Here is a 26200-nt window from a genome sequence, read left to right on the forward strand (position 1 = left end):
TCTCCTCGTGGGTCTGCTCCTGGGTTTGGCCAATCAGACCAGGTCCAGACAGCGGGCGGTGGAGAGGGTCGTTATGGTTGATTGCCTGCCCCTCTTCCACAGTTAGGTTAGAGCCCAGGTGTTTCTGGACAGGGAGCAGATGGTGTCTATCAACTCCCTCGAGCTGTTCAGGGAGAGGCGGGCACCACAGGGAGTGGAGTGTCTTATTTCCCCCGTAACTCTATTTTGATTTAATCCCTGCCCTCCCCTTCACCTTTTGATTACACAACATTGCCCTTTGATGAGAAGGATTTTGCTTGTCACTGGCCACTTGGGTGTTTCCTGTCTTCCTGATGGTGGGAAATGAACAAAGATTTGTACACCTTGTGTCTTTCACTATGTCTCACACCTGCACACACACAACATGGATGCTGGGGAAGATATAAGCACTACCGCAGTTAGGCGCTAGTGTGGGGGTAAAGTTATTTTGGTGATTTAGAAAAAAACGAATATTAACAGGAGATTTAGAATCTCCTCAGTTCATGGACTGACAGCAAGCTGGCTGACCACAGCCTGTGTACTGTGCATAAGTAAATAAAAATAAACATTCAATGCACTCTTCAATATCTCAGTTGAATCTACCTCCATCACACTTGTATGGAGGCACCTCCATCATCACCTCCAGGCCCTCATTATTCACTGAGTGAAAAAGATTTCCCTTACTTAATCCTTGCATTTTTTTTGCAAATCCCTTTAACATTATATATTCTTTTACAGAATATCCATCCCGCTTTCTGATTTCATTAAAATCTGACCACGCCTCCCGCAAATCTAATAGGTCATCTCTCCTGTATCTTTTTTCCATAAATTTTAATAACTTAACTAAACCTTTCTCAGTGTTTAAACCTCAAATTTCTAGCTCTGAGAGTATTTGACACCTGATCCTGCTTCAGGTAAGGAGGCCAGATCTTGCCAGTTTTTACCTTTTGGTAAGGATACCATCCATATCTGTACATCCACTTCTTGTTTTCATTGCTCATAAGGTTCCGTTTCACAGAATATCAGTAGGAAGTCAGATCCCAATGCTGCACTTAGTATCAGCCATTCAGCTCAAACTGAGCTCCAATTACAACTTTTTGAGCTCTATATTTCCAATCTTCATCTTTTAACAACCATCCTCTGATATCAGGTTCAATCTAGATCCGAGCCAAGCACTGAGACAGAAGCCAAAATGTATTCTCTTATGGATCAAGTTTATTAACTACTCAGTCTTACAGCTCCTTCAGTGTTTCAGCTTCTCTGCATGTAAATTATTTTAAATCAACCTGTTCAGAAATATTATGAGATTCAAACCGAGACCTTCTGGACCAGATGTAGAGACTCTATTACTACACCACAAAGCCTTTATCTTCATGCATATATGTGCTTAGGCAATTACTAGCTGCTACCCATTCCTGTGTAACCTTAAATAATGTCTTAACAATGTGATTAACTGGACAGTCACATGAGCATGAGAGAGAAAGATGTATGAGAGAGAGAGAGCGAGTGTGGTTATGGGAACAGCAGTACACTTATGTAGATTTTTACAGCACTGAAACAGGTGATTTAACCCGAGATCCAGCTCAGTATTTATGCTGCACACAACCTACTTCTTTCACTCTATCTGGATACTTAAATACTGACTTCAAGAGGATACAGGAGGTAGAGCTGAGTGTAGTGGCCATCACTGAGGACACATTCCTGGGGAAGCTGTAAGGTCTGAAGGTGGGTAAACTAGCTGGACCAGATGGACTACATGCCAGACCTCTGAAGGAGAGAGCTGAAGAGATTGTAGAGGCATTGGTGGTGATTTTTCAGGAATCAATAGAGTTAAGGAGGTTACCAGAAGATTGGAAATGGTTAATATAACACCCCTGTTTAAGAAGGGAGGGAGGAAGGAGACAGGGAAATTATAGGCCGGTTAGCCTTGAGGTTCACAAGGGGGAGGTGTTAGCAATTCTGGAAAGTATGAAAATAGCTAAGCCCCTGGGCTGGATGGGATTTATCCTGGGATTCTCTGGGAAGCCAGGGAGGAGATTACAGAGCCTTTGGCTTTGATCTTTATGTCGTCATTGTCTCCAGGAATAGTGCCAGAAAACTGAAGGATAGCAAATATCCTCTTGTTCAAGAAGGGGAATAGAGACGACGCTGACAATTATAGACCAGGAAGCCATACTTTGGTTGTGGGTAAAGTGTTGGAAAAAGTTATAAGAGATAGCATTTATAATCATCTAGAGAGGAATAAGTTGATTTGGGATAGTCAGCATGGTTTTGTGAAGAGTAGATCGTGCCTCACAAACCTTATTGAGTTGTTTGAGATGGTGACCAATCAGGTGGATGAGGGTAACGTGGTTGATGTGGTGTGTATGTATTTCAGTAAGGCATTTGATAAGGTTCCCCATGGTAGGCTATTGCATAAAATACAAAGGCATGGAATTGAGAGTGATTTAGCAGTTTGGATCAGACATTGATTCGCTGAAAGAAGGCAGAGGGTGGTTCTTGATGGGAAATGTTCATCCTGGAGTTCAGTTACTAGTGTTGTACTGCAAGGATCTGTTTTGGAACCACTGCTGTATCTTTATAAATGACCTAGATGAGGGTGTAGAAGGATGGGTCAATTTTGAGGATGACACTCAGGTCGGTGGAGTTGTGGTTAGTGCTGAAGGATGTTGTAGGTTACAGAGGGACAGCTGCGCTGAGAGGTGGCAAATGGGCTTTAATGCGGAAAAGTGGGAGGTGATTCACTTTCGAAGGAGTAAAGGATTGCAGAGTACTGGGCTAATGGTAAGATTCTTGGTAGTGTAGATGAGCAGAGAGATCTCTGTGTCCATGTACATAGATCCCTGAAAGTTATCACCCAGATTGATAGTGTTGTTAAGAAGGCATGTGGTGTGTTAGCTTTTATTGGTGGAGGGACTGAGTTTCAGAGCCACGAGTTTCAGGTCATGCTGCAGCTGTACAAAACTCTGGTGCGGCCACACTTGGAGTATTGTGTACAGTTCTGGTCACCGCATTATAGAAAGAATGTGTTAGCTTTGGAAAGGGTTCAGAGAAAATTTACTAGGATGTTGCATGGTATGGAGGGAAGGTCTTATGAGGAAAGGCTGAGGGACTTGAGGCTGTTTTTGTTAGACAGAAGAAGGTTGAGAGGTGACTTGAGACATGTAAGGTACTCAGAGAGTTAGACAGGGTGAACAGTGAAAGTCTTTTTCCTCGGATGGTGATGGCTAGCATGAGGGGACATAGCTTTAAATTGAGGGGTGATAGATATAGGATAGATGTCTGAGGTAGTTTCTTTACTCAGAGAGTAGTAGGGGCATGGAATGCATTGCCTGCAACAATAGTGGACTCATAAATTTTAAGGGCATTTAAATGTTCATTGGATAAAGATATTGATGAAAATGGAATAGTGCAGGATAGATAGGCTTCAGATTGGTTCCACAGGTTGGCGCAATATCGAGGGCCAAAGATCCTATACAGTGCTATAATGTTCTATGTTCCATTAGTCTGACCTTGGTCATTGGTAATACTTTAGAGATAAGGATAAGATTACAGAGTAGTTGGAAGTGGATGGTAAAATAGGGCTAAGTCAGCATAACTTCATCAAGAGAAGGTCATGCCTAACAAATCTGTTATGAATTCTTTGAGGAGGTAAAGAGGAGGTTAGATAAAAGAGAGCCAGTGGATGTGATCGATTTGGATTTCCAAAAGGTCTTTGACATGGTGCCACACAGGAGGCTGCTCAGTAAGATAAGAGACCATGGTGTTAGGGGCAAGGTACTGGTGTGGATAGAGGATTGGCTGACTGACAGAAGGCAGATTTTAAAATGGTATTTTTTTCAGGATGGTAGCCGGTGACTAGTGGAGTTGGGCAGACAACTATTCACATGATACATAAACGATCTGGACAAAGGAACTGAGGGCATTGTTGCTATGTTTTCAGTTGACATGAAGATAGGTTGAGGGACAAGTAGTGTTGAGGAAGCAAGGAGGCTGCAGAAGGTCTTGGACAGGTTGGAAGAGTGGGCAAAGAAGTAGCAGATGGAACACAATGTGGGAGTATGTGCAGATCTGTATTTTGGTTGGAAGAATAGAGGCATAGATTATTTTCTAAATGTGGAATTATTGCTGCAGAATGCTGTGGAGGCCAAGTCATTGAGTTTATTTAAAACAGAGACAGATAGGTTTGTAATTGGTCAGGGGATCAAGGTTTACAGGGAGGAGGCAGGAGAATGGGGTGAAGAAACATATCAGCCATGATCGAATGGTGGAGAAGGCTTGATGGACCAAATGGCCTAATTTTGCTCCTATGTCTTCTGGTCTTACTGCCTTATATTCTTCAATTAACATTTTCCCACCAGTGATTTATTTCTTAGTTACAAAAGCTATAATTAATGATGTTGAGTTTTTGTCTCTCCCCAGTCCAAAAAATACCCTCCACACACCACCCCCCCCATCCCCCATAAAATCCTTTCGTAATTAAAGGCCCATCTTAGAGAACCCCTCAGCCTTGCCTTTTCCAGATTATGGATTAGTGGCGCTGGAAAAGCACGGCAGTTCAGGCGGCATCCGAGGAGCAGTAAAATCGACGTTTCGGGCAAAAGCCCTTCTTCAGGAATGATGGGAGTTAAAAGATGAAGAGGAGTAGTTTGTCTTTCTTTCAACTTGGGAAGACACTGATGAAATAATAATGTCATTGAACTAATAATCTGAAGGAGGATGTTGGTCCAAATCCCAGCAGGACTACTGGTGGAACTAATATGCAATCAACAAAATCTGGCACTGAACGCTACAGTCAGTAACTGCAAAATAAACATTAATTACATTAAAACTCCATCTGGTTCACCAATTACCATTAGGGAAGGAAATCTGCCATCCTTACCCAGTCTGGCCTACATGTGACTCATGACCCTCAGTAATAGAGTTGTCTCTGAAGCTGTCAAGGACAAAGATAGGAGCTATGAGCAGGAATAGGTCATTCAGGCCTCATTTACCATTCAGTAAGGTCTTAGCCGGTCTGGGTTGTGGTCCTCAGCTTCACATTTCTGGATCCTATCTCCGTCTCCAACCTCACCGCCCATAACCCTTGCCAGGTAAAGGTCTCAGCCTCAAAAAAATTCATGATGTGGAGGAGCTGGTGTTGGACTGGGGTGGACAAAGTTAAACACCACACAATGCCAGATTATAGCCCAACAGGTTTATTTGGAAGTACAAGCTTTCAGAGCACTGTCTCACAGCTACCTGCTGAAGGAGCAGTGATCCGCAGGCTAGTGCTTCAGGGATATAACCTGGTGTTGTATGACTTTTAACTCAAAGAAGGTCAACAGGGCATCTTCCACCAATGCTCACAGTGCTCGGGGGAGATAGTCAAATCAGTCTCCAATAGCTGCCATACTTCCAGGAAAATTCCAACACAGAGAAAACCAATTAGGGAATAGTCACCCCCTTAACTCGGATCACTGAGGGGCTTCTGCTCCAATCAGAAGTGGGTTCTCCCTCATGTTTAATGTTGATAGATTCGCTATGGACCAATCATCAGCAAACATGGGAGAGAGACGGCTTGGAGCAGCAGGAAGAGGGGGCATGGCAACAGGCAGTAAGACTGGAGGAAATGCCTGAGGGAGGGCAGGGGGATGGGAAATGGGGCAGCTGGGATGGCTTAGTGCTCCAAAGGGTGGGGGGTTAGAATGGGAAGCAAGGCTGGCATGTCTGGGAGCCAGGAATAGCAACCCCTGGGGACCGGGGTGGGGGACACAGAATGTGAGGAGAGTGACTGCAAAGCTGCAGAGCTACACTGTCAATGGGGCGAGGGACTGCAGAATTGAGATGGGGGCTGGAAGGGGAGAGTGTGGCTGCAGGTGGGACAAAGGGTTGGAGAGGGAGTCAGGGATGCAAAGGGGAGAGAGCTGTTTTAATCCTTTCGTTAAATAAACAGTCAGCTAACTGAGAATCAGGGAGTCTGAGGGAATGATTACTTTGCGCATGACTTGCCAGCTTAAGGTTACAGGAGTTATGGGGCTACTATACCAGGGAAAATGCAATAGATGCTGTTGTGATGAACACTATATCAACTGGATAATTTTGCATATTCTGCTTCATAATGATTTATATTTAAACATTATTACATCCTAAAGGTGTGAATTATGAGAGGTGCAATGACTGTGTGAGAGACAAATGTGAAGCCGTTCAGTTGTGAATTCATCAATTTACAGCAAATTCAGGATGGTTTCTTTGGCGTATAGCAATCTATTTTTTTTTAAAAAAGCATTAACTTCAAATTCACACCTCTTGCCTTGGCAATTAGACATAGGCAACAAAAGCTGGTCCAGCCAATGGCCCCCATATCCCATGAAAGAACAAAGAAATAAACGCAGAGCTCTTGAGCTGATAATATGAGATAGTATTGGATACACTGTGGGAGTGTAGTGTGTGTGGGGAGGAAGGTAATTGACATTCTTGTCAGTAGGGACTAGCGTAGGGGAAGAGGCTTTTGTGGCAACTCTGTGATAGTGTCAACTCTGAGAAAGTGAGGACTGCAGATGCTGGAGGTCAAAGTTGAGAGTGTGATGCTGGAAAAGCACAGATGGTCGGGCAGCATCCGAGGAGCAGGAGAGTGAATGTTTCGGGCAAAAGCCCTTCATCAGGAAATTGCCTGAAACGTTGCTTCTCCTGCTCCTCGGATGCTGCCTGACCTGCTGTGCTTTTCCAGCACCATCCTAATCTTGACGCTGGAAAGGCACAGCCAGTCAGGCGGCATCCGAGGAGCAGGAGAGCGGACGTTTCGAATGTCATTCCTGACGAAGGCTGATGCTCAAAACGTCCGCTCTCCTACTCCTTGGATGCTGCCTGACCTGCTGTGCTTTTCCAGCACCAGAATTTTTGACGGTGGGTAATGTCCCTTCCTCTGGGCCAGGAGATCTAGGTTCAAGACCCATTTACCCAGAGCTGTGTCATAACTGTCTAATCGGTTTGGAATAATGTCTACGAATGATCTGCACCCTGTTGTCAGCTATAAAAACCTCAATCCCAAGTCTATAAATTGCAGAGAGTGGTTGGAGGAAAGGGGAAACTCACTCTCGAAATGGAAATCCAGTCTCCACTTGTACACCCTAGCCACCGGAATGTGTTCATGGGATTAAACTGGAAATACCAGCTGCTTAAACAATATATTCTTTATTCACCACAAATAACCTCCAGGTTACATTAAAATGGTATAACAATGCAAAAACATCAGAAAAATATAGAATAGTCCTTGCTGCCTCTTTAATATACCAATAAGACAATGTACAAGTAACAATACATGAAATACAGGAGATGAAAACACACTATTGTTACATTAAAATAACCACATTCCCCACTCCTTCCTTCCAAACACAGACCATCTCACTCACATCTGCAAATATTGATTTCCCTTACAAGAGTTCAGGATGTTTGTCACTTCTCACTATTTTTCACGTATCTCTCAATAATCTTCATTAATAATCCCGTACCCTAGGGGAGGAAAGATAATACAAACATGTCACATACAGTTTACAATCTCCATCTGGAGCTAAGTATATAAAGCTCAGACAGAACACTGTGTTATTTGTCACGGATAATCCTCTCCTTGTTACAAAACCGATCGATATCCTTGTACAAATTCATCAGGTTTAGCAACTTTCAGATGCGATTTCCTCCAGGTCTTTCATAAAGTGTGAATGATGCTAAGTGCTTTGAATAGACCAATGCCCTGACTGGCAATTACTTTGTTGAACATCTTACAGTCAGCTCTGTGGCCAATTACTAATCTCATGTACTTTGGTGACAGTATCCAGATAAGGTGGGTACAGATTATCCAGAATGCAATGATTTCTTCATACTTAGGGGAGACATCAGTCAAGACTAATTAGACTGGGTCAGCCACTGAGATATCTGAAGGGGCTGAATGGACTGGGATGGCCTGAAGGGACTGAATGGTCATTGGGATAGTCTGAAGGGGCTGAATAGCATGGGTTAGTCACTGGTATAGCTTGAAGGGGCTGAATGGCTGGGTTAGTCACAGTGATAGCCTGAAGGGGATGAATGGCCTGGGTCAGTCACTGGGATAGTGTGAGCGAGCTGAATAGGCTGGGTTAATCATTGGGATAGTCTGAAGGGGCTGAATAGCCTGAGTCAGCTACTGGGGTAGTCTGAATGGGCTGAATGGCCTGGGTCAGTTACTGGGATAGTCTGAAAATGCTGAATGGCCTGGGCAAGTCTCTGGGATAGTCTGAGCAGGCTGAATGGCCTGGGTCAGACCCTGGGATAGTCTGAAGGGGCTGGATCTGGCAGGTGTGGAGATAGGAGCCAAGACACTGACTCGGGGTTGATGGTGTGGGTGTGAATTTATTAGGCAGGCTGCCTTGACCAATGACCCAGAGAAACTGGAAGCTGTCGGTTTTGGAAATAAAAAGCAGACACAGGAACTGGAGAAGAGGTGCTCCAGGCTCTGGGTACCAGCTCTCTCAGTTTCTCTGGGTTTAAATAACCCCCCTCCCCCACACCGCCTGTTTCCTACCTCAGTGACAGTGTTGGGGATGAGCTGGCTTCCTCCTTGTTCTTGGGGCAGGCCGCTGTCCAGCATCTTCAAGATGAGCAGATTCTGCAAATCCCTGGCAACATCAGAGGGCTCCAGGGAGAGTCTCGCCGGAGAGGCATTGTATCCCTCTGGGTAGTCAAAAAGGCTTTTCTTGCCCATAAAGTGTCCTAAAAACGTAGCAAGAAATAAATGTAACGTGTACAGCTGTGGTGGCCACTGTAGACAAGATGTAACCTCGCCCCTCATCACTCCACACCACCAGACTGAACCTGCCTTCAGAGAACAGGTCGCCAGTATTTCCCCCCGCCATTTCTCCTACCCTCCTGCAATTTTTTCCACATCTTTATCAGATCCCTCTGTCTTTGGCCGTGCAAGCCTAGCTGCTTTTATTTGGTGGGGGGTGGGGAGGAGGAGGACAGGTGAAGCTATCAGAATACAACACCCTCTCCCATTCACTGTGAGAATGGAGACTCCTTGCACTAAATAGGTAATAATGAAAACCCCAGACCCAGAGAAAAGTCACCGGCTGAATTAAAATCCAAAACTTGTTTTCCAACTAATTTGAGTTTTAGAAACAAAGACAGAAGTTGCTGGGAAAGCACAGCAGGTCTGGCAGCATCTGTGGAGAGAAATCAGAGGTGATGTTTCGGGTTTGGTGACCTTACCTCAGAACTGCTGGCAGTCAGGAAAATGTTGGATTTTATGCAGAAGATAACGTGTCTGTTCAACTGTTCTACTCTCTCTTTGGGCTCTATCACCACCCATCGTTTACCCCTTACCTCCCCTCCCCCCTATCTCCAGAAATCCTGCCAGAGCTACTGAGCTTTTCCAGCAATTTCTGTTTTTGTTTCTGACTTACAGCATCCACAGTTCTTTCAGTTTTTATTCTTTTAGTTTGAGTTTCAATTGAAATGAACGTTTCTACATTTACAAAATCCCTGAGGACCACCCTGACCTCAGATTTGGTCCCATTCCAGTTACATACACTCCTTTCCCCCAATTTCAAGCCTCACTCCCAGTTCTAGGCAGGATTTGTCCTTTGGGTCTCCTGTCAGTATCCCCGTTCTCTGAAGCCTGTCTCAAATGGGCACAGCTGAGGAAGGAGCCCTTCTGAAGTCGTCACTAGGTCAGTGTGGTGGAATTCCCTCCCTAACAGTGCACGGAACTCAAGAAGGCAGTTCATCACCATCACCTTCTCCAGGGCAACTAGGGATGGACAATAAATGCTGACCCAGTCGGCGATGCCCACATCTCAGGAATTAATAAAAAGGTCTGAGACCAGGACACAGTGAGAGCACATACAGACAGACAGACAGACAGACACACACACACACACACACACAGAGAAAAAACACTCATACAAACAGACACACAAACACAGAAACCCATGCACAGAAACACCGAGATACTCAGGCAGACAGCAATGCAGTCACAAAGACAAAGCACAGATAGACATAGACAGAAAGCATGGGCACGAACACAAACAGACTCACTGACAGGAACCACAGGTACTAACACAGACACATACACACAGGAACCATGGGCACTAAGAGATGAACTTACACACAGACAGGAACCACAGACACACACAAACATAAATACACAGATACATACAGAGAGAAACCACACAGACAGACACATATATACACACACCCACAGGAAAACCAGACAGATACATAGATATATACACTTAGATAAACCACAGACACACAGAAACCACGGAGAGACACAGATATATACACACACACACACACACACAGATATGACACACTTAGACATATACACAAAGATAAACACACAGGTACACACAGAGAGAAACCACATAGTCAGACACATACATAGACACAGAGAGTAACATAGACCCACTCAGAACATACAGACACAGAACATAAAGGTCTGCCAGCTTCCTACCTGTCGCCCACAGAGAGAAACCACATAGTCAGACACATACATAGACACAGAGAGTAACATAGACCCACTCAGAACATACAGACACAGAACATAAAAGTCTGCCAGCTTCCTACCTGTCGCCCACAGAGAGAAACCACAGTCAGACACATACATAGACACAGAGAGTAACATAGACCCACTCAGAACATACAGACACAGAACATAAAGGTCTGCCAGCTTCTTACCTGTCGCCCACAGATTCCCCCTGGGGTTGACTTTGATTTTGGAAACTTTGTTCCTGAGTTCGGTGAGGTCCAGGCTGACTGAGGCGGTGACAGACAACCAAGAGAACACGACCAGGTACAGCAGCAGACTGAGGTGCCCCATACTGTGGACAGAGGGTGTAGCCATGGGGAGGGAGAGCGCCGGTCCTGTTCCTCTGCCTCTGTGTGTCTGTGTGTGTGGGGTGGTGTGTGTGGGGTGGTATGTGGGTGCCTTGTCTGTGTCTCTCCCGGGTACTCCAGCCTCTGACTGGTCGCTTCATGGCCCGGGAGCTGGGTTTTATACCCTGGGGCAGCTGACGGCGGCGGTGGGCGGTGCTGAGGGGGGCAGGGGCGGGGGAAATGAGTTGAACGGGGGGGAAGGGGAGGGGGAAGAGGGGAACACATTGACAGAAAGCCACAGACAGAGAGAGAGAATCAGAGAGAGAGAGAGAGAGTGAAAGGAGCAAAGTGAGGATCGAGGAGAGAGGGTAACTGGGGGATTGAAATACCCCGGAGTAGCTCAGCCCTCTCCCCCCAAAACAGAGTGAACTCCAGCTCCTAGAACCTGCCTGGGTTAGAGCCCGTTCCTAAACACTGGTGTAACCTGGTCGTGAATGGGCCAAATGTGCCGCTATGTCGCTGCAATGGACTTCCCCCTGGGCTGGGGGGGATGAGATAAAGGCTGGGATTCAAGGTGTAATGTGGGGAGCGAGCCGGGGAGTTCTTCCTCCGGGCTAGCAGGGAGACGCGGGCCGAATAGCTCCATTCTGTGCTTGGAGCTGCCTGGAGCAAAGAAAAATAACAGATTGATTCAAACCATTTCAGTGAGGCGCCTGTCTCTCCTAAAGGAAGAACCCCCATTAATGGGCATTTCTATTTTTTCCCTGAACAGTATGTAAATAGATAGTGACATATTAGCAGACAACTCTCTCTCTCTCTCTCGAGTGAATTACATCCAGAACAAAGACTCTGTAAAACAAGAAACTCAACAGAATCCCCAAGCCTTTCCTTTTCTCAGCCAGCTACTATTCCCATGAAGTCCTTGCTGGTTAATTCTTACCGTTCAATTTCGAGATCTCTTACTAAACTCAGCTCCCCCCAAAACTCTGCTTCCACATTCTCATCATCCCTGTACACAGCCCACTCAGCTCCCGCTCCAACACATTTTGCAAATTAAATTGGTATTATTTTCTGGTGCTAGGGATCTGAGATCTGGGGATTTATTATCGAAATATAATAATAGTTAAAATTATGTGGAAAGGAATAGCTAAAAGTATTTTAAAAGTCTTACAGTGTTGTTATTCATATCGGTTAGAATTGGACTCAACTGTTCTGGAGAATAATCCAAAACATTAACCCTATTGCTCTCTCCACAGATGCTGCTAGACCTGATTTCCGATTTCCAGCATCCTCTGTATTTTGTTTTTAAAAAGCCAAGTAACGGATTCTGTCCTTTGGCCGTTTAATGCTCTCATTTCATCCTCTCCCTTTTCAGTAATCCTAAACATTTTCTAACTGTTCCTTTGAAATGTAAAGACAAATTTGTATTCAGACCCCAAAACACGAGTAATTAGCTACTTTAGTATTGCTGAGAAACAACAAATTTTGTTGAAGCTTTTCATCAGTACAAGAAATACCAAGTTAAGGGGAAACATTTATTTTTTTTATATAATTAACCCCCACACTACCGCCTAACTGCGGTAGTGCTTATTTTTCCCCAGCACCCATGGTGTGTGTGTGTTTGCAGGTGTGAGACACAGTGAGAGACACAGGAAACATTTATTTATTTTTTCTTTTTTTCTTCTTAATGATGCACTCCACTCCCTGCGGTGCCCACCTCTCCCTGAACAACTCCAGGGTGTTGGTGGACACCGCGTGCTCCTTCTCCAAGGACACTCAGGCCTAACGTAACCGCGGAAAGAGACACCATGTTATTTATTTTTTCTTTTTTTATTTTTTTCTTTTTTATTCTACTTTTTCTTTTTTTTTCTTATTAACCCCCACACTACCGCCTAACTGCGGTAGTGCTTATTTTTCCCCAGCACCCATGGTGTGTGTGTGTTTGCAGGTGTGAGACACAGTGAGAGACACGGGAAACATTTATACTGCATCAGAGTAGAGCACTGATTGGTTACAATTGCACTGATTGCTGAAGGCATCGTCATTGAGAATGCACCAACTCATGATAATTGACAGTTAACTGCCAGTATTTGTTTAAACTTTTTCTCTGTGGTAAGTCACTTCAATCATCCCAAGGCTGACTCAGTTGGCTTTGGAATTAGTTTGGAATTTGGGTTCAAATGCTGTTCTAAGGGGCTCGAGCACAAAAATGGAGGCTGTCTCTCCACTTGACTATAGAGAGAGTGCCACACTGTCTCCTGGGTGAGACTTTAATTGGAATTTGTCTAACTGAACCTGGCTGGACTAGCTTCAGAGAATGAGCTGCTGTAACTATATCAAAGACACTACTCTGAAGAAAAGCCAGTAAATTCTCCTTGGGGACTTGGCTGATACTTATCCCTCAATCAGAAGGAAACAGATTACCTGGTCATTATTGCATTTCTTGCATTACAAACAGTAACAACACTTCAAAAGTTTCTCTTTGACTGTAAAGTGTTTTGATATCTAGTAATTTTGACGGGGCTGTATAATTGCAAGTCTTTTATTCATACGGTGGCACTGACTAGGCCTAGCATTTATTATCCATTCCTAGTTGCCTTTGAGAAGGTAGTGGTGAGCTGCCTTCTTGAACTGTTGCAGTCCTTGGAATGAAGAAACACCCTCAGTGTTGACTTCCAGGGTTTTGACCCAGTGATAGCGAAAGAACTGTGATATATTTCCAAATCAGGATGGTAAGTGGCTCAGAGGTGATCTTGTAGGTAGTGCTGTTCCCATGTATCAGCTACCTGGTCATAATACCAGAGGTTTGGAGGGTGCTGTCTGAGGATCTTTGGGGAATTTCTGCAGTGCATGTTGTAGATTGTACACACTGCTGCTGCTGCTGAGCATGGTGGTGGAGGGAGTGGATGCAGTGCCAATCAAGTGGGCTGCTTTGTCCTGGGTGGTGTTGATCTTACACCCATTCAGGCAAGTAAGGAGTATTCCATCACATTCCTGACTTATGCCTTGTAGATGGTGAAAAGGCTTTGGGGGAAATCAGGAGATGAGTTACTTACAGCAGTATTCCTAGCCTCTGATTGCTCTTGTAGATACAGTTTTGGTATGGCTGCAGTTAGTATGCAGAGAATAATCGCCTATTTAGCAGGGAACACAAATCCTAGCATCTAACCGGTCTGTATGCAAAACGATTTACATCAGGAAGTTTGACAGGTCAAAGCAGGTCAGCGCTATTGGTCTGAGTACTGGTCTTTCATTGTGACTTACGAAATATTCCTGGCCCACATTTATAATAGCTGAAAATGTGTTGCTGGTTAAAGCACAGCAGGTTAGGCAGCATCCAAGGAACAGGAAATTCGACGTTTCGGGCCAGAGCCCTTCAGCCAAAGGCTTGCTTGGTGGTCTGGTTTGTGCTTACGTTAACGGCAGCTGTGATTTGAGAATCAAAGGCTTTGAGGTTTAATTCTGAATCAGTGACAACTTATTAAACTGATCTCCTTAGTTCAGGACCCACCCAGTATAGGGCTTTTGTAATGCAGTGGTAGTGTTCCTACCTCAGAGTCAAAAGACCAGAGTTCAAGTCTCAGAGATGTGCAATAACATCTCTGATCAGGTTATTTAGGTAAATATCAACAACATTTGACTGGATATCAGATCCTTCTAAAAAGTGCCAACCAAAGCCCATCTGTCCTAGCCGGGATTTTAATGGGATTGTGTGTGTGTGTCTGGTGATGAATGCTAACACTCCACCACTGGGTTCCTATGAGAGAGTCGTTGCAGATTTAATCCACTTGCCTAGAGCTGAGAGATTGCAGATCATAACAGAAATGAAATACTCATAGTTCCAGCCAGTAACGTGCCACTTAGTACCAGCTTTGATCACAGGGTTATAGGGAGAGATGATGTGTTTTTAAAACAAAACAAAAAGATGCCCAGAAAGTGGGCAGATAGCCATTGAAAGACGAACAGGAAGGAGACGATCAAGGCAACAGTTAAAGTAAGGACAGCATCACTTTTCTCGTCTGGTATTTGTTGAGGAGTTCGATGCTGCTTGGCTGACTGGAAGCTGTTAACAGCGTTTATGGTGTGAAGAGAATAGCACAGACTGAGGAACCTCTCATCACACCCTGGGATATCAGTGAAAGACCCACATTAAGTTCTCAGCTTGATAGTGCCCCTTCCTCAGGGACAGGAGGTCCCATGGAGTCCTCACAGATTGATTTAAAAGGATCCCGTAGTTTGCCAACAGGATTGAAGCTTGTCAAGGCCTCACAGACAGCTCTCTGCTCTTCCTGAGCAATCTTTAAGGACATCTTTCTGTCTTAAATATTTCCTTGTGGGAAATTAACATTGCATTTAACATTCACACTGAGCCTTCAGTGTCAGCTTTGAAGGTGGGAGTGATTTCTTTAAGGGATAATCCCATGGGCAGAGAAACAGTGACTATGTGGGGAAAGACAGGGGAAACACGAGTCTGGGATGATGGTTGACACTAGTATTCTCCAGGAGCTGTTATCAGGAACACTGCTCTCTCTCACTACATTTATGATCTTGTCTTGCATGTATTTCTCTCCATCAGCTCTCTACCCAGAGGTAGACTTGACAACAGCACCACAGGGTAAAAGTGCCACATTCTTACCAGACCACAGGGCTGCTCACTCATTACAGAGAGAGAGATGATTGGTGGTGTTTTAACCTGAGGATCACCATACCTCAGGTGAGGAGAGAGGTTGAGGAGTTGACCTTCCTGGTTACCTCAGCTAGTGCAACAATTGAACCCATGCCATTGATATCACAAACCAGCCATCAAGCCAACTGCATGTAGGCAGGTCCAGAATTCACCTTAGCCGAAACAAGGAATCAAACCCTGTGCTGTTGGTACTAACCTGATCCAGCCGATCAAGCCTACAATTCCCCCAGGTTGCTGTGGCAGTAATGTTTCAGCCTGGTGCCGTGGACAGTCATGGTAGAGGCTTCAGTTTCTTTTCATCCTGTGATTACCTGATCAAAATCCTCTCTCACTTTTACCACCTGCATTGGTGCATGGTGGGATGATTTAACAAGTCAATCCTCAACTTCTCTGGCCAAGGAAGATGTGTTCGTACCATGGCCACCAGGGAGTCAACCTCAGAGCTTCTGTCTCAAAGGAAGGAAACCTGCACACTGCGCCAGGTTCCAAATCAGTCCTTATGAAAACAAGTTGAAGGCTCCACCATCACTACACATAGCTCAAATCTTTCAGCATATTGTCATAGCAATTCAAACTTGGAGTGACACAGCACCACTGCCACAATTGACAGATATTTTATGCATTTAGTTCTTTTCACATCCTTGGAAATGCACAGACCATTTTATAGCCAAATTCATTCTCTTGAAGTGTGGTTGGTTTTGTTCTTAGTGTTACCAATTTGTGCATAGAAGGCTCCAATAAATATTGTTATGTTGATTGAGGAATGATTCTGTTTTTCTTAGAGATAATCCCATGGGATGGTTTACAACCACATTTGTGGAGCAGGACTTACTGCAACACATTGAAACCCTCCACTTACCTTTGATACCACAGTCAGTACTACTCTCAATTCATTTGGTCTTTTCCTTTGTCTTTAATTTTTGGCCTAATAGATTTCTCATTCTTAAAGTTTATAGCACAGAGAAGGACTACGGAATAGCATAATGTCCAAATGATCCTCTATTCTGATCTCTGCTCAGCCACTTCCTCTACCTCAACTAGGGCTTTTGCTTTTTCAAATGCAGGCTGTCCTCTTGCTTCTTTCCCATGAGAGAATACTGACACAGTGAGTGTTATTTTCTTCATTTCGAGTGTGTGGTGCTGGAAAAACACAGCCGGTCAGGCAGCATCAGAGGAGCAGGAGAATCGTTCTTTCGGGCAGATTCCTGATGAAGGGCTTCTGCCCAAAACGTCGACTCTCCTGCTCCTCGGATGCTGCCTGACATGCTGTGCTTTTCCAGCACCACACCCTCGACTCTGATCTCCAGCATCTGCTGTCCCCACCTTCTTCTATTTATTTCCCTTGTGCCTCTTCACAAAATTGCAACAAAGTGCAAAGGTCCCAAATTCCACAGATGCTTTCAAAGCTGACCACAATTGAGAGCAAGGAGTGTGGAGTAGTGTTCAACCTACTGCAGAGCAAAATGGGTAATAGGAAATGGAAACTAGTGGCTGCATGGTTTTTATTTTATCAAAGTGCTGCAAGTACGCAGAAGATCAAGCAGAGAGAAATAATTATTGTTTCAGAACAATAACCTTTCTTAGATGCCACCTATTTGAGTTTTACTTTAATTTCCAGCATTGACAGAATTTAGGTTTTGTATTACTGTGCAAATTTGCACAGTTAATTGAACAAAACATTAGGTTAACAAAGATCAGTACTGTACCAAAGTGAGAGCCGCATATGTGACACCTGCTCACAAATCCAAGCAATTGCCAAATACATACTAGCTCATAAGAGGCTTCTGAGGTTAAAATCTTCCACTTTCAAGTATCCACAATTGCTATTTTATGACAAGTATAATAAATATCTTGTTTCCAAGTCGTGGCCCAATCCCTCAGATCCCTATATTTCTGAACTAGTTTGGTTTCTAAAATCTTGTAAAGATTGCTTTTAAGTGCAATCTGTACATTTTAACTGCTCACATTTTACAGAAAAAAGTATTAAGTTATCTGTCGGATGCTTATCAAATAGAGTGCTCATCACTACATGGCTACAAATAGGTACAAGCCCTGAATTTATTGCCAGTCTCTGATAGGATCGGTTATTTCATTGCATTTTACATGACTCACCAACTCCCTTGAAATAAATCATTACCTTTTCTTCAATTCACCTTGTACATTTCAAGGCAGCGTATATTCCTCATGGAGCCATCTCCTTCCTCAACCATCAGATCAAACAGCCAAAAGAGACAAGCACATTGTCAAAAGGTTACATTTACCACGCCTTAAAAAGATCAAATTACTTTGACTTTTGTTTTCAATAGGTTTCAGTTCCATGTCAAAAGCAAGACAGCGCTCACCTCCAGCTGAAAATTGTTCACTCCCTCCCTACAGATGGCTAACCTAATACTAAAAGTGCTTCAAATATCAGAATCAGAATTGACATTTCAGGGAGTCAGCCTGATCCTACTTTAGCTTGGTGAGATAAAGGCAGTTTCAAAGGGTTTCAATTACATACAAGTCCATTTCAATTTAAAATGATGGGACCTGATCAGTTGTACCTTACAACTCTGTGGGAAGTTAGGGAAGTGATGGCTGGGCCTCTTGCTGAGACATTTGCATCATCGATAACCACAGGGGAGGTGCCGGAAGACTGGAAGTTGACTAACGTGGTGCCACTATCTCAAAGGTGGTAAGAAAAAGCCAGGGAACTACAGACTGGTGAGCATGACATCAGTGTTGGGCACATTGTTGGAGGGGATCCTGAGGGACAGGATTTACATGGATTTGGAAAGGCAAAGGCTGATTAGGGATGGTCAACATGGCTTTGTGCATGGTAAATAGTGTCTCACTAAACTTGGTTGAGTTTTTTGAAGTAATGAAGAGGATTGATGAAGTGGTGGACGTGATCGAGATGGACTTCATTAAAGCATTCGACAAGGTTCCACATGGTTAGAAAGGTTTGATCATATGGAATATAGGGAGAATTAACCATTTGGAATCAGAACTGGCTTGAAGGTAGGATACAGAAAGTGATGGTGAAGGGCAGGATTTATACACTTAATGGCCTGGGACATAGAGGCCTGGGACCAGCGGTGTGCCAGAAGGATCAGTGCTAGATCCACTGCTTTTCATCATTAACATAAATGATTTGGATGTGAACCTCAGAGGTTCTGGATGAAGGGACTGGGGGCATTCTAGCGAAGTTTGCCGATGATACGAAGTTAGGTGGACAGGCAGGTAGTACTGAGGGAGTGGGGAGGCTGCAGAAGGATCTAGACAGTTTGGGAGAGTGGTCCAGGAAATGGCTGATGGAATTCAATGTGAGCAAATGCGAGGTCTTGCACTTTGGAAAAAAGAATAAAAGCATAGACAACTTTCTAAACGGTGAGAAAATTCATAAAGCCAAAGTTCAAAGGGATCTGGGAGTGCTAGTCGAGGATTCTCTAAAGGTAAACATGCAGGTTGAGTCCGTGATTAAGAAAGCGAATGCAATGTTGTCACTTATCTCAAGAGGGTTGGAATATAAAAGCACCGTTGTGCTACTGAGACTTTATAAAGCTCTGGTTAGGCCCCATTTGGAGTTTTGGTCCCCACACCTCAGGAAGGACATACTGGCACTTGAACGTGTCCAGCGGAGATTCACACGGATGATCCCTGGAATGGTTGGTCTACCATACGAGGAACGGCTAAGGATGCTGGGATTGTATTCATTGGAGTTTAGAAGATTAAGGGGAGACTTAATAGAAACTTACAAGATAATACATGGCTTGGAAAGGGTGGACGCTAGGAAAGTTTTTCCGTTAGGCGAGGAGACTAGGACCCGTGGACACAGCCTTAAAATTAGAGGGGGTCAATTCAGAACAGAAATGCGGAGACATTTCTTCAGCCAGAGTGTGGTGGACCTGTGGAATTCATTGCCGCAGAATGCAGTGGAGGCCGGGACGCTAAATGTCTTCAAGGCAGAGATTGATAGATTCTTGATGTCTCAAGGAATTAAGGGCTACAGGGAGAATGCGGGTAAGTGGAGTTGAAATGCCCATCAGCCATGATTGAATGGCGGAGTGGACTCGATGGGCCGAATGGCTTTACTTCCACTCCTATGTCTTATGGTATGATTAGTACATTTGCAGATGACACCAATTTAGATAAATGAGGTGCTGCCTTTTGGTCAGACAAATCAGGGCAGGACTTATACACTTAATGGTAAGGTTCTGGAGAGTATTGCTGAACAAAGAGTTTATAGTTCCTTGAAAGTGGAGTTGCAGGCAGACAGCAGAGTGAAGGCGGTATTTGGTGTGCTTGCTTTTATTGGTCAGTGCATTGAGTATAGGAGTTGGAAGATCATGTTGCGGCTGTACAGGATATCGATTAGATCACTTTTGGAATACTGCAATTAATTCTGGTCTCTCTACTATAGAAAGGATGCTGTGGAACTTGAAAGGTTTCAGAAAAGATTTACAAGGATGTTGCCAGGATTAGAGAGCTTGAGCTATACGGAGAGGCTGAATAGGCTGGGGCTATTTTCCTTTGAGTTGTGACTTTACAAAATAATGAGGGGCATGGATAGGGTGAATGGACAAGGTCCTTTCCCAGGATAGGGGAATTCATAACAGGAGGGTATAGGTTTAAGGTCAAAGGGGAAAGATTTAAAAAGGACCTAAGGGACGTTTTCATGCAGAGGGTAGTGTGTGAATGGAATGAGCTGCCCGAAGAAGTGGTGGAGGCTGCTACAATTACAATGTTTAAAAGGAATCTGGGTGGGTATATGAATAGCAAGGATACAGGCCAAGTACTGGGACTAGATTAATTTAGGATATCTAGTTGGCATCGACAAGTTGGACTAAAGGGTCAATTTCCGTGCTGTACATCTCTATGACTATGGCTCTATAAACACGCAAAAGAGACAGTTTCTTTAGTAGATTTGCTGTATTTTAAAAAATGCACACCAAATGAAGCAAAACATAAATAAACCCAGTTTTTAGACTTACTGAATGCTTTAATCCTGTATAAGACCTAGGAGCAGAATTAGGCCATTCAGTCCATTAAGTCTGTTCCAGCATTCAATCGTGGCTGATGTTTTCTAATCCTGTTCTCCTACCTTCACCCCTTACTAATCAAGAACTATCTCCATTTTACATCAGCAATGAATTCCACAGATTAACCACCCCCCAACTGAAGAAATTTCTCCTCATCTCAGTCCTAAAAGGGTCATCCATTCATTTGGAGGCTGTGCCCTCAGGGCCTAGTCTCTGCTACTAGTGGAAACATCTCCATGTTTACTCTATTCAGACTTCTCAGTAATCTGTAAGGGATCAGTCAAAGAAAACCCTCTCGAGCCCCCCTTCAAAGCCAGCACACCCTTCCCTAAAAATGGGGTCCAAAGCTGTTCATAATATCCCAAATGTGGACTGACCAGAGCCTTATACAGCCCAGGCAGTACATACCTGTTCTTGTATTCTAGCTCTCTTGAAATGAATATTGGCATTGTATCTGCCTTCCTAACTGCCAAATTGAACCTGCGTGTTAACTCTCACAGAAACCCGAACAGGAATCCCAAGTCCCTTTGTGCTTCAGATTTCTGAAACCTTTCCCCCTTTTCAAAAAGTCTATGCCTCTATTCTTCCTACAAAGTGCTCAAGCTCACAATTTCCAACACTATACCCCATCTGGAACTTTTGTCTACTCAACTAACCTGCCCACATCTTTCCCATGGAGAAAGTGAGGACTGCAGATGCTGGAGATCAGAGCTGAAAATGTGTTGCTGGAAAAGCGCAGCAGGTCAGGCAGCATCCAAGGAGCAGGAGAATCGACGTTTGGGCATGAGCCCTTCTTCAGGAATGAGGAAAGTGTGTCCAACAGGCTAAGATAAAAGATAGGGAGGAGGGACTTGGGGGAGGAGTGTTTGAAATGCGATAGGTGGAAGGAGGTCAAGGTGATAGGCCAGAGTGGGGGTGGGGGTGGAGAGGTCAGGAAAAAATTGCAGGTTAGGAAGGTGGTACTGAGTTCGAGGGATTTGACTGAGACAAGGTGGGGAGAGGGGAAAATGAGGAAACTGGAGAAATCTGAGTTCATTTCTTGTGGTTGGAGGGTTCCTAGGCGGATGATGAGGCGCTCTTCCTCCAGCCGTCATGTTGCTCTGGTCTGGCGATGGAGGAATCCAAGGACCTGCATGTCCTTGGTGGAGTGGGAGTGGGAGTTGAATTGTTGGGCCACGGGGTGGTTGGGTTGGTTGATCCAAGTGTCCCAAAGGTGTTTTCTGAAATGTTCCGCAAGTAGGCGGCCTGTCTCCCCAATATAGAGGAGGCCACATTGGGTGCAGCGGATGCAATAGATGATGTGTGTGGAGGTACAGGTGAATTTATGGTGCATATGGAAGGATCCCTAGGGGCCTTGGAGGAAGGTGAGGGGGGAGGTGTGGGCACAAGTTTTGCGTTTCTTGCGGTTGCAGGGGAAGGTGCCGGGAGTGGAGGTTGGGTTGGTGGGGGGTGTGGACCTGACGAGGGAGTCAAGGAGAGAGTGTCTTTTCGGAATGCTGATAGGGGAGGGGAGGGAAATATATCTTTGGTGGTGGGGTCCGTTTGGAGGTAGCGGAAATGACAACGGATGATACGATGTATATAGACGTTGGTGGGGTGGTAGGTGAGGACCAGTGGGGTTCTGTCCTGGTGGCGGTTGGAGGGGCAGGGCTCAATGCCAGAGGAGTGGGAAGTGGAGGAGATGCGGTGGAGGGCATCGTTGATCACGTGTGGGGGGATATTGCGGTCTTTGAAGAAAGAGGCCATCCCATATTCCCAATTCCTTCATCGCCGCTGCATCTGCTCCCAGGAGAACCAGTTCCAAGACTGTACAACCCAGATGGCCACCTTCTTTAAAGACTGCAATTTCCCCCAGACGTGATCGACGATGCCCTCCACTGCACCTCCTCCACTTCCTGCTCCTCCGCCCTTGAGCCCCGCCCCTCCAATCGTCACCAGGACAGAACCCCACTGCTCCTCACCTACCACCCCACCAACCTCCATATACATCGTATCATCCGTCGTCATTTCTGCCACCTCCAAACAGACCCCACCACCAGGGATATATTTCCCTCCCCTCCCCTATCAGCGTTCCGAAAAGACCACTCCCTCCGTGACTCCCTCGTCAGGTCCACACCCCACCCCCCACCAACCCAACCTCCACTCCCGGCACCTTCCCCTGCAACAGCAAGAAACGCAAAACTTGCGCCCACAACTGCCCCCTTACTTCCCTCCAAGGCCACAAGGGATCCTTCCCTATCCACTACAAATTCACCTGTACCTCCACACACATCAGTTACTGCATCCACTGCACCCAATGTGGCCTCCTCTATGTTGCGTAACATTTCACAGAACACCTCTGGGACACCTGGACCAACCAAATCATAGCTCAACACTTCAACTCCCCCTCCCACTCCACCAATGCATGTCCTTGGACTCGTCCATCACCAGACCATAGCAACACGACGGCTGGAGGAAGAGCGCCTCATCTTCCGCCTAGGAACCCTCCAACCACAAGGGATGAACTCAGATTTCTCCAGTTTCCTCATTTCCCCTCCCCCCACCTTGTCTCAGTCAAATCCCTCGAACTCAGCACCGCCTTCCTAACCTGCAATCTTCTTCCTGACCTCTCCGCGCCCACCCCCAGTCCGGCCTATCACCCTCACCTTGACCTCCTTCCACCTATCGCATTTCAAACACCCCTCCCCCAAGTCCCTCCTCCCTACCTTTCATCTTAGCCTATTGGACACATTTTCATCATTCCTGAAGGGCTCATGCCCGAAACGTCAATTCTCCTGCTCTTTGGATGCTGCCTGACCTGCTGCGCTTTTCCAGCAACACATTTTCAACACATCTTTCCCATATCAACACTACCAGTCCTCCTACCTTTGCGCAATGTGCAAACTTAACAACAATGCCACATTTCTTCATCCAGATTGTTAATGTGAATAGCTATGGCATAAAACTGATGCATGTGGAGCTCCAGTCACAGGCTGCCATCCTGAGAAAAGATCCACCTAATCCCACTCTCTACCTTCTGCCAGCCAATCCTCTATCTCCACCAGTACACTGCTGCTAAAATCAAGGAAACTTACCTTAATTAGCAACCTTCTGTGCAGCAATTTTTTGAAAGCCTTATGGAAATCCAAATAGACCACATCCACTGGCTCTCCTTTGTCTGACATGCTCATTACCTCCTCAGAGTTCCAACAGATTTGTCAGGTATGATTTGCCTTGACAATAGTGCTGACTCAGCCCTATTTAACCATGCAGTTCTAAGTACTCTCTAATTCCATTTTAGGTCAGGCTAACTGGCCTATAATTTCCCATATCTGCCTCCCTCCATTCTTAAATACAGGGGTGCTATATTTACCAATTGTCTAGGACTCTCCCAGAACGCCAGCAATTCCTGAGGAATGCCTGCACAATCTCCTCAGCTATCCCCTTCAGAACTCTGGGTGCAGTCCATCTGGTCCAGGCAATTGATCCACCTTCAGATCTTTCAGCTTCCTCAGCACCTTCTCCTTAGTGGTAGCTACTATGCTCATCTCTGCCTGAATATCTTGAATAGTGGTCAAATTTCCCATTCTGCAAGCTAATTCATGTTAGCAATATTATATTCCTATAAAAGGATGAACTTATTGGGGAGGCGATGGCTTAACATATTATTGCTGGACTATTAATCATGAGACCCTGAAAACATTCTGGGGATGTGGTCAGAATCCTGCCACAGCAGATGGTGGGATCTGAATTCAATTTTAAAAATCTGGAATTAGGAGTCTAATGTTAACCACACAAAAAAAGTCAATTGTCAGAAAAATCCATCTCGTACACTAATGTGCTTTAGGAAAGGAAACTGCCTAGAGGGTAGTCAAGAGTAAACCACATTGCTGTGGGTCTGACCTACATGAGACTCCAGACCCACAGAATGTGGTTGACTTTTGACTACCCTCTGGGCAATTAGGGATGGGCAATAAATGCTGGTCGAGCCAGTGATATTCACATCCCAGCGCCACATTTTTAAGTTTAAAAAAAAAGGTTTTGCAGCACTGTGGTACTGTCCCTACCTCAAGGTTCAAGCCCCAGAGGTGTGTCACATGTCAAAACAGATCAATATCTTGTCCTCGCAGCTGTTCAGCTTATTGGAGGATATGGCCATGTAAATTAGTTTATCATTCTCCTAAAACAGTAATCTATCAGGCTAACATTGGGGCATCTCGACTCAAGACATTAGCTTATTCTCTTTCCATGGATGCTGTCTGACCCGCTGTGATCTCCAGCATTTGTTGTTTTGTAGATTCCAGCATCTGCAGTAATTTGCTCCTACAGTGATCTATCAGGGGTGCTTTATGTGTACACAAGTTCCCTTCCTTTTTCTGGTGGAAACTGGGTCAGAACAACATGATCACATGACCCTACATGACATTTGCTATTCTCCACCAAGTGAGCAGCAAAATCTGTCTGCTAATGCATTCGCCACTCAGCCTGACCAAAATCCTGGTTGATGGATTTTAGGAATTTTTAAAAAGGCACAATATTTCAATCAAGTTATTTTGAAAAGAAGTACACATCAACTGATGATGGAAACAAAGTTCCTATTTCTCAGAATGTAATGGCTACAGCGTGCCTAAGTACATACAACATATAGAGCTTAGTGAACGTTTAATGGCACTACATTTAAAAGAAAACTGTGCACAGCAGGCAATTCAGCCCCTCAAGCAAGATCTCCTATTCAATCAGACTAATTCCTCTTAACTGCTCCATGGATCTTATTCTGTAGAAGCACAGAAATGGAAAGCAAACTGAAAACAGGACAACGAGCACAAAGATCCAGGTTGGTATCAAGCGTTTTGCAACTGAACTGACAGAAACAGGGTGAAACTTTGTTAGTTTTGGACACTATTTGGATGAAAAACAAAAAATATAATACATTCACAGTTAAAATTGAGACCACTCAAAATAACAGCATGAGATTTATGACGGAGGGACCACATAAGTGGTAAAGGGAAAAAGACAAGGGCTTGTGAACTTGCTTGCTGAGTGGGTAAGTTTGTTCACAGACGATTCATCACCATGCTAGGGTAAATCATCAGTGTACCTCTGGTGAAGCACTGGCTCACTTGTTGTGTGTCTGGCTCTGCTGAGATTGGTGGTGTAATTTCCAGTTTTGTTGTTTTTCTTAGTGGTTAGTATATGGGATCCAAATCTACATATTTGTTAATGGATTTCTGGGTTGAATGCCAGGCTTCCAGGAATTCCCGCACGTCTCTGCTTGCCCCAGGATGGATATGCTGTCCCAGTCAAATTGGTGTCCCTCATTGTCTGTGTGGTGACTAGCGATAGCTGGTTATGTCTTTAGATTAGATTACTTACAGTGTGGAAACAGGCCCTTCAGCTCAACAAGTCCACACCAGCCCTCCGAAGAGTAACCCACTCAGACCCATTCCCCTACATTTACCCCTTCACCTAACACTACGGGCAATTTAACATGGCCAATTCACCTGACCTGCACATCTTTGGACTGTGGGAGGAAACCGGAGCACCCAGAGAAAACCCACGCAGACACGGGGAGAATGTGCAAACTCCACACAGAGTTGGCTGAGGCGGGAATTGAACCCAGGTCTCTGGCGCTGAGGCAGCAGTGCTAACCACTGTGGCGGCTAGT

At 44.9% G+C, this 26200-nt stretch overlaps 1 protein-coding gene across 1 annotated transcript; it reads right to left on the minus strand.

Annotated features, from left to right (window-relative positions):
• Positions 1 to 7409: 7409 nt before the first annotated feature.
• On the minus strand, positions 7410 to 10972 carry nmba (neuromedin Ba). Its single transcript, XM_060853946.1, has 3 exons — positions 10711 to 10972; positions 8555 to 8742; positions 7410 to 7509 (listed from the first exon to the last, which is right to left on the minus strand). Exons 1-3 carry the CDS (start codon positions 10874 to 10876, stop codon positions 7453 to 7455), a joined length of 411 nt encoding a protein of 136 aa, XP_060709929.1. The 5' UTR covers positions 10877 to 10972; the 3' UTR covers positions 7410 to 7452.
• Positions 10973 to 26200: the final 15228 nt, after the last annotated feature.

The sequence above is a fragment of the Hemiscyllium ocellatum genome, chromosome 42 (assembly GCF_020745735.1).
Source record: "Hemiscyllium ocellatum isolate sHemOce1 chromosome 42, sHemOce1.pat.X.cur, whole genome shotgun sequence".
NCBI classification, from domain to species: domain Eukaryota; kingdom Metazoa; phylum Chordata; class Chondrichthyes; order Orectolobiformes; family Hemiscylliidae; genus Hemiscyllium; species Hemiscyllium ocellatum.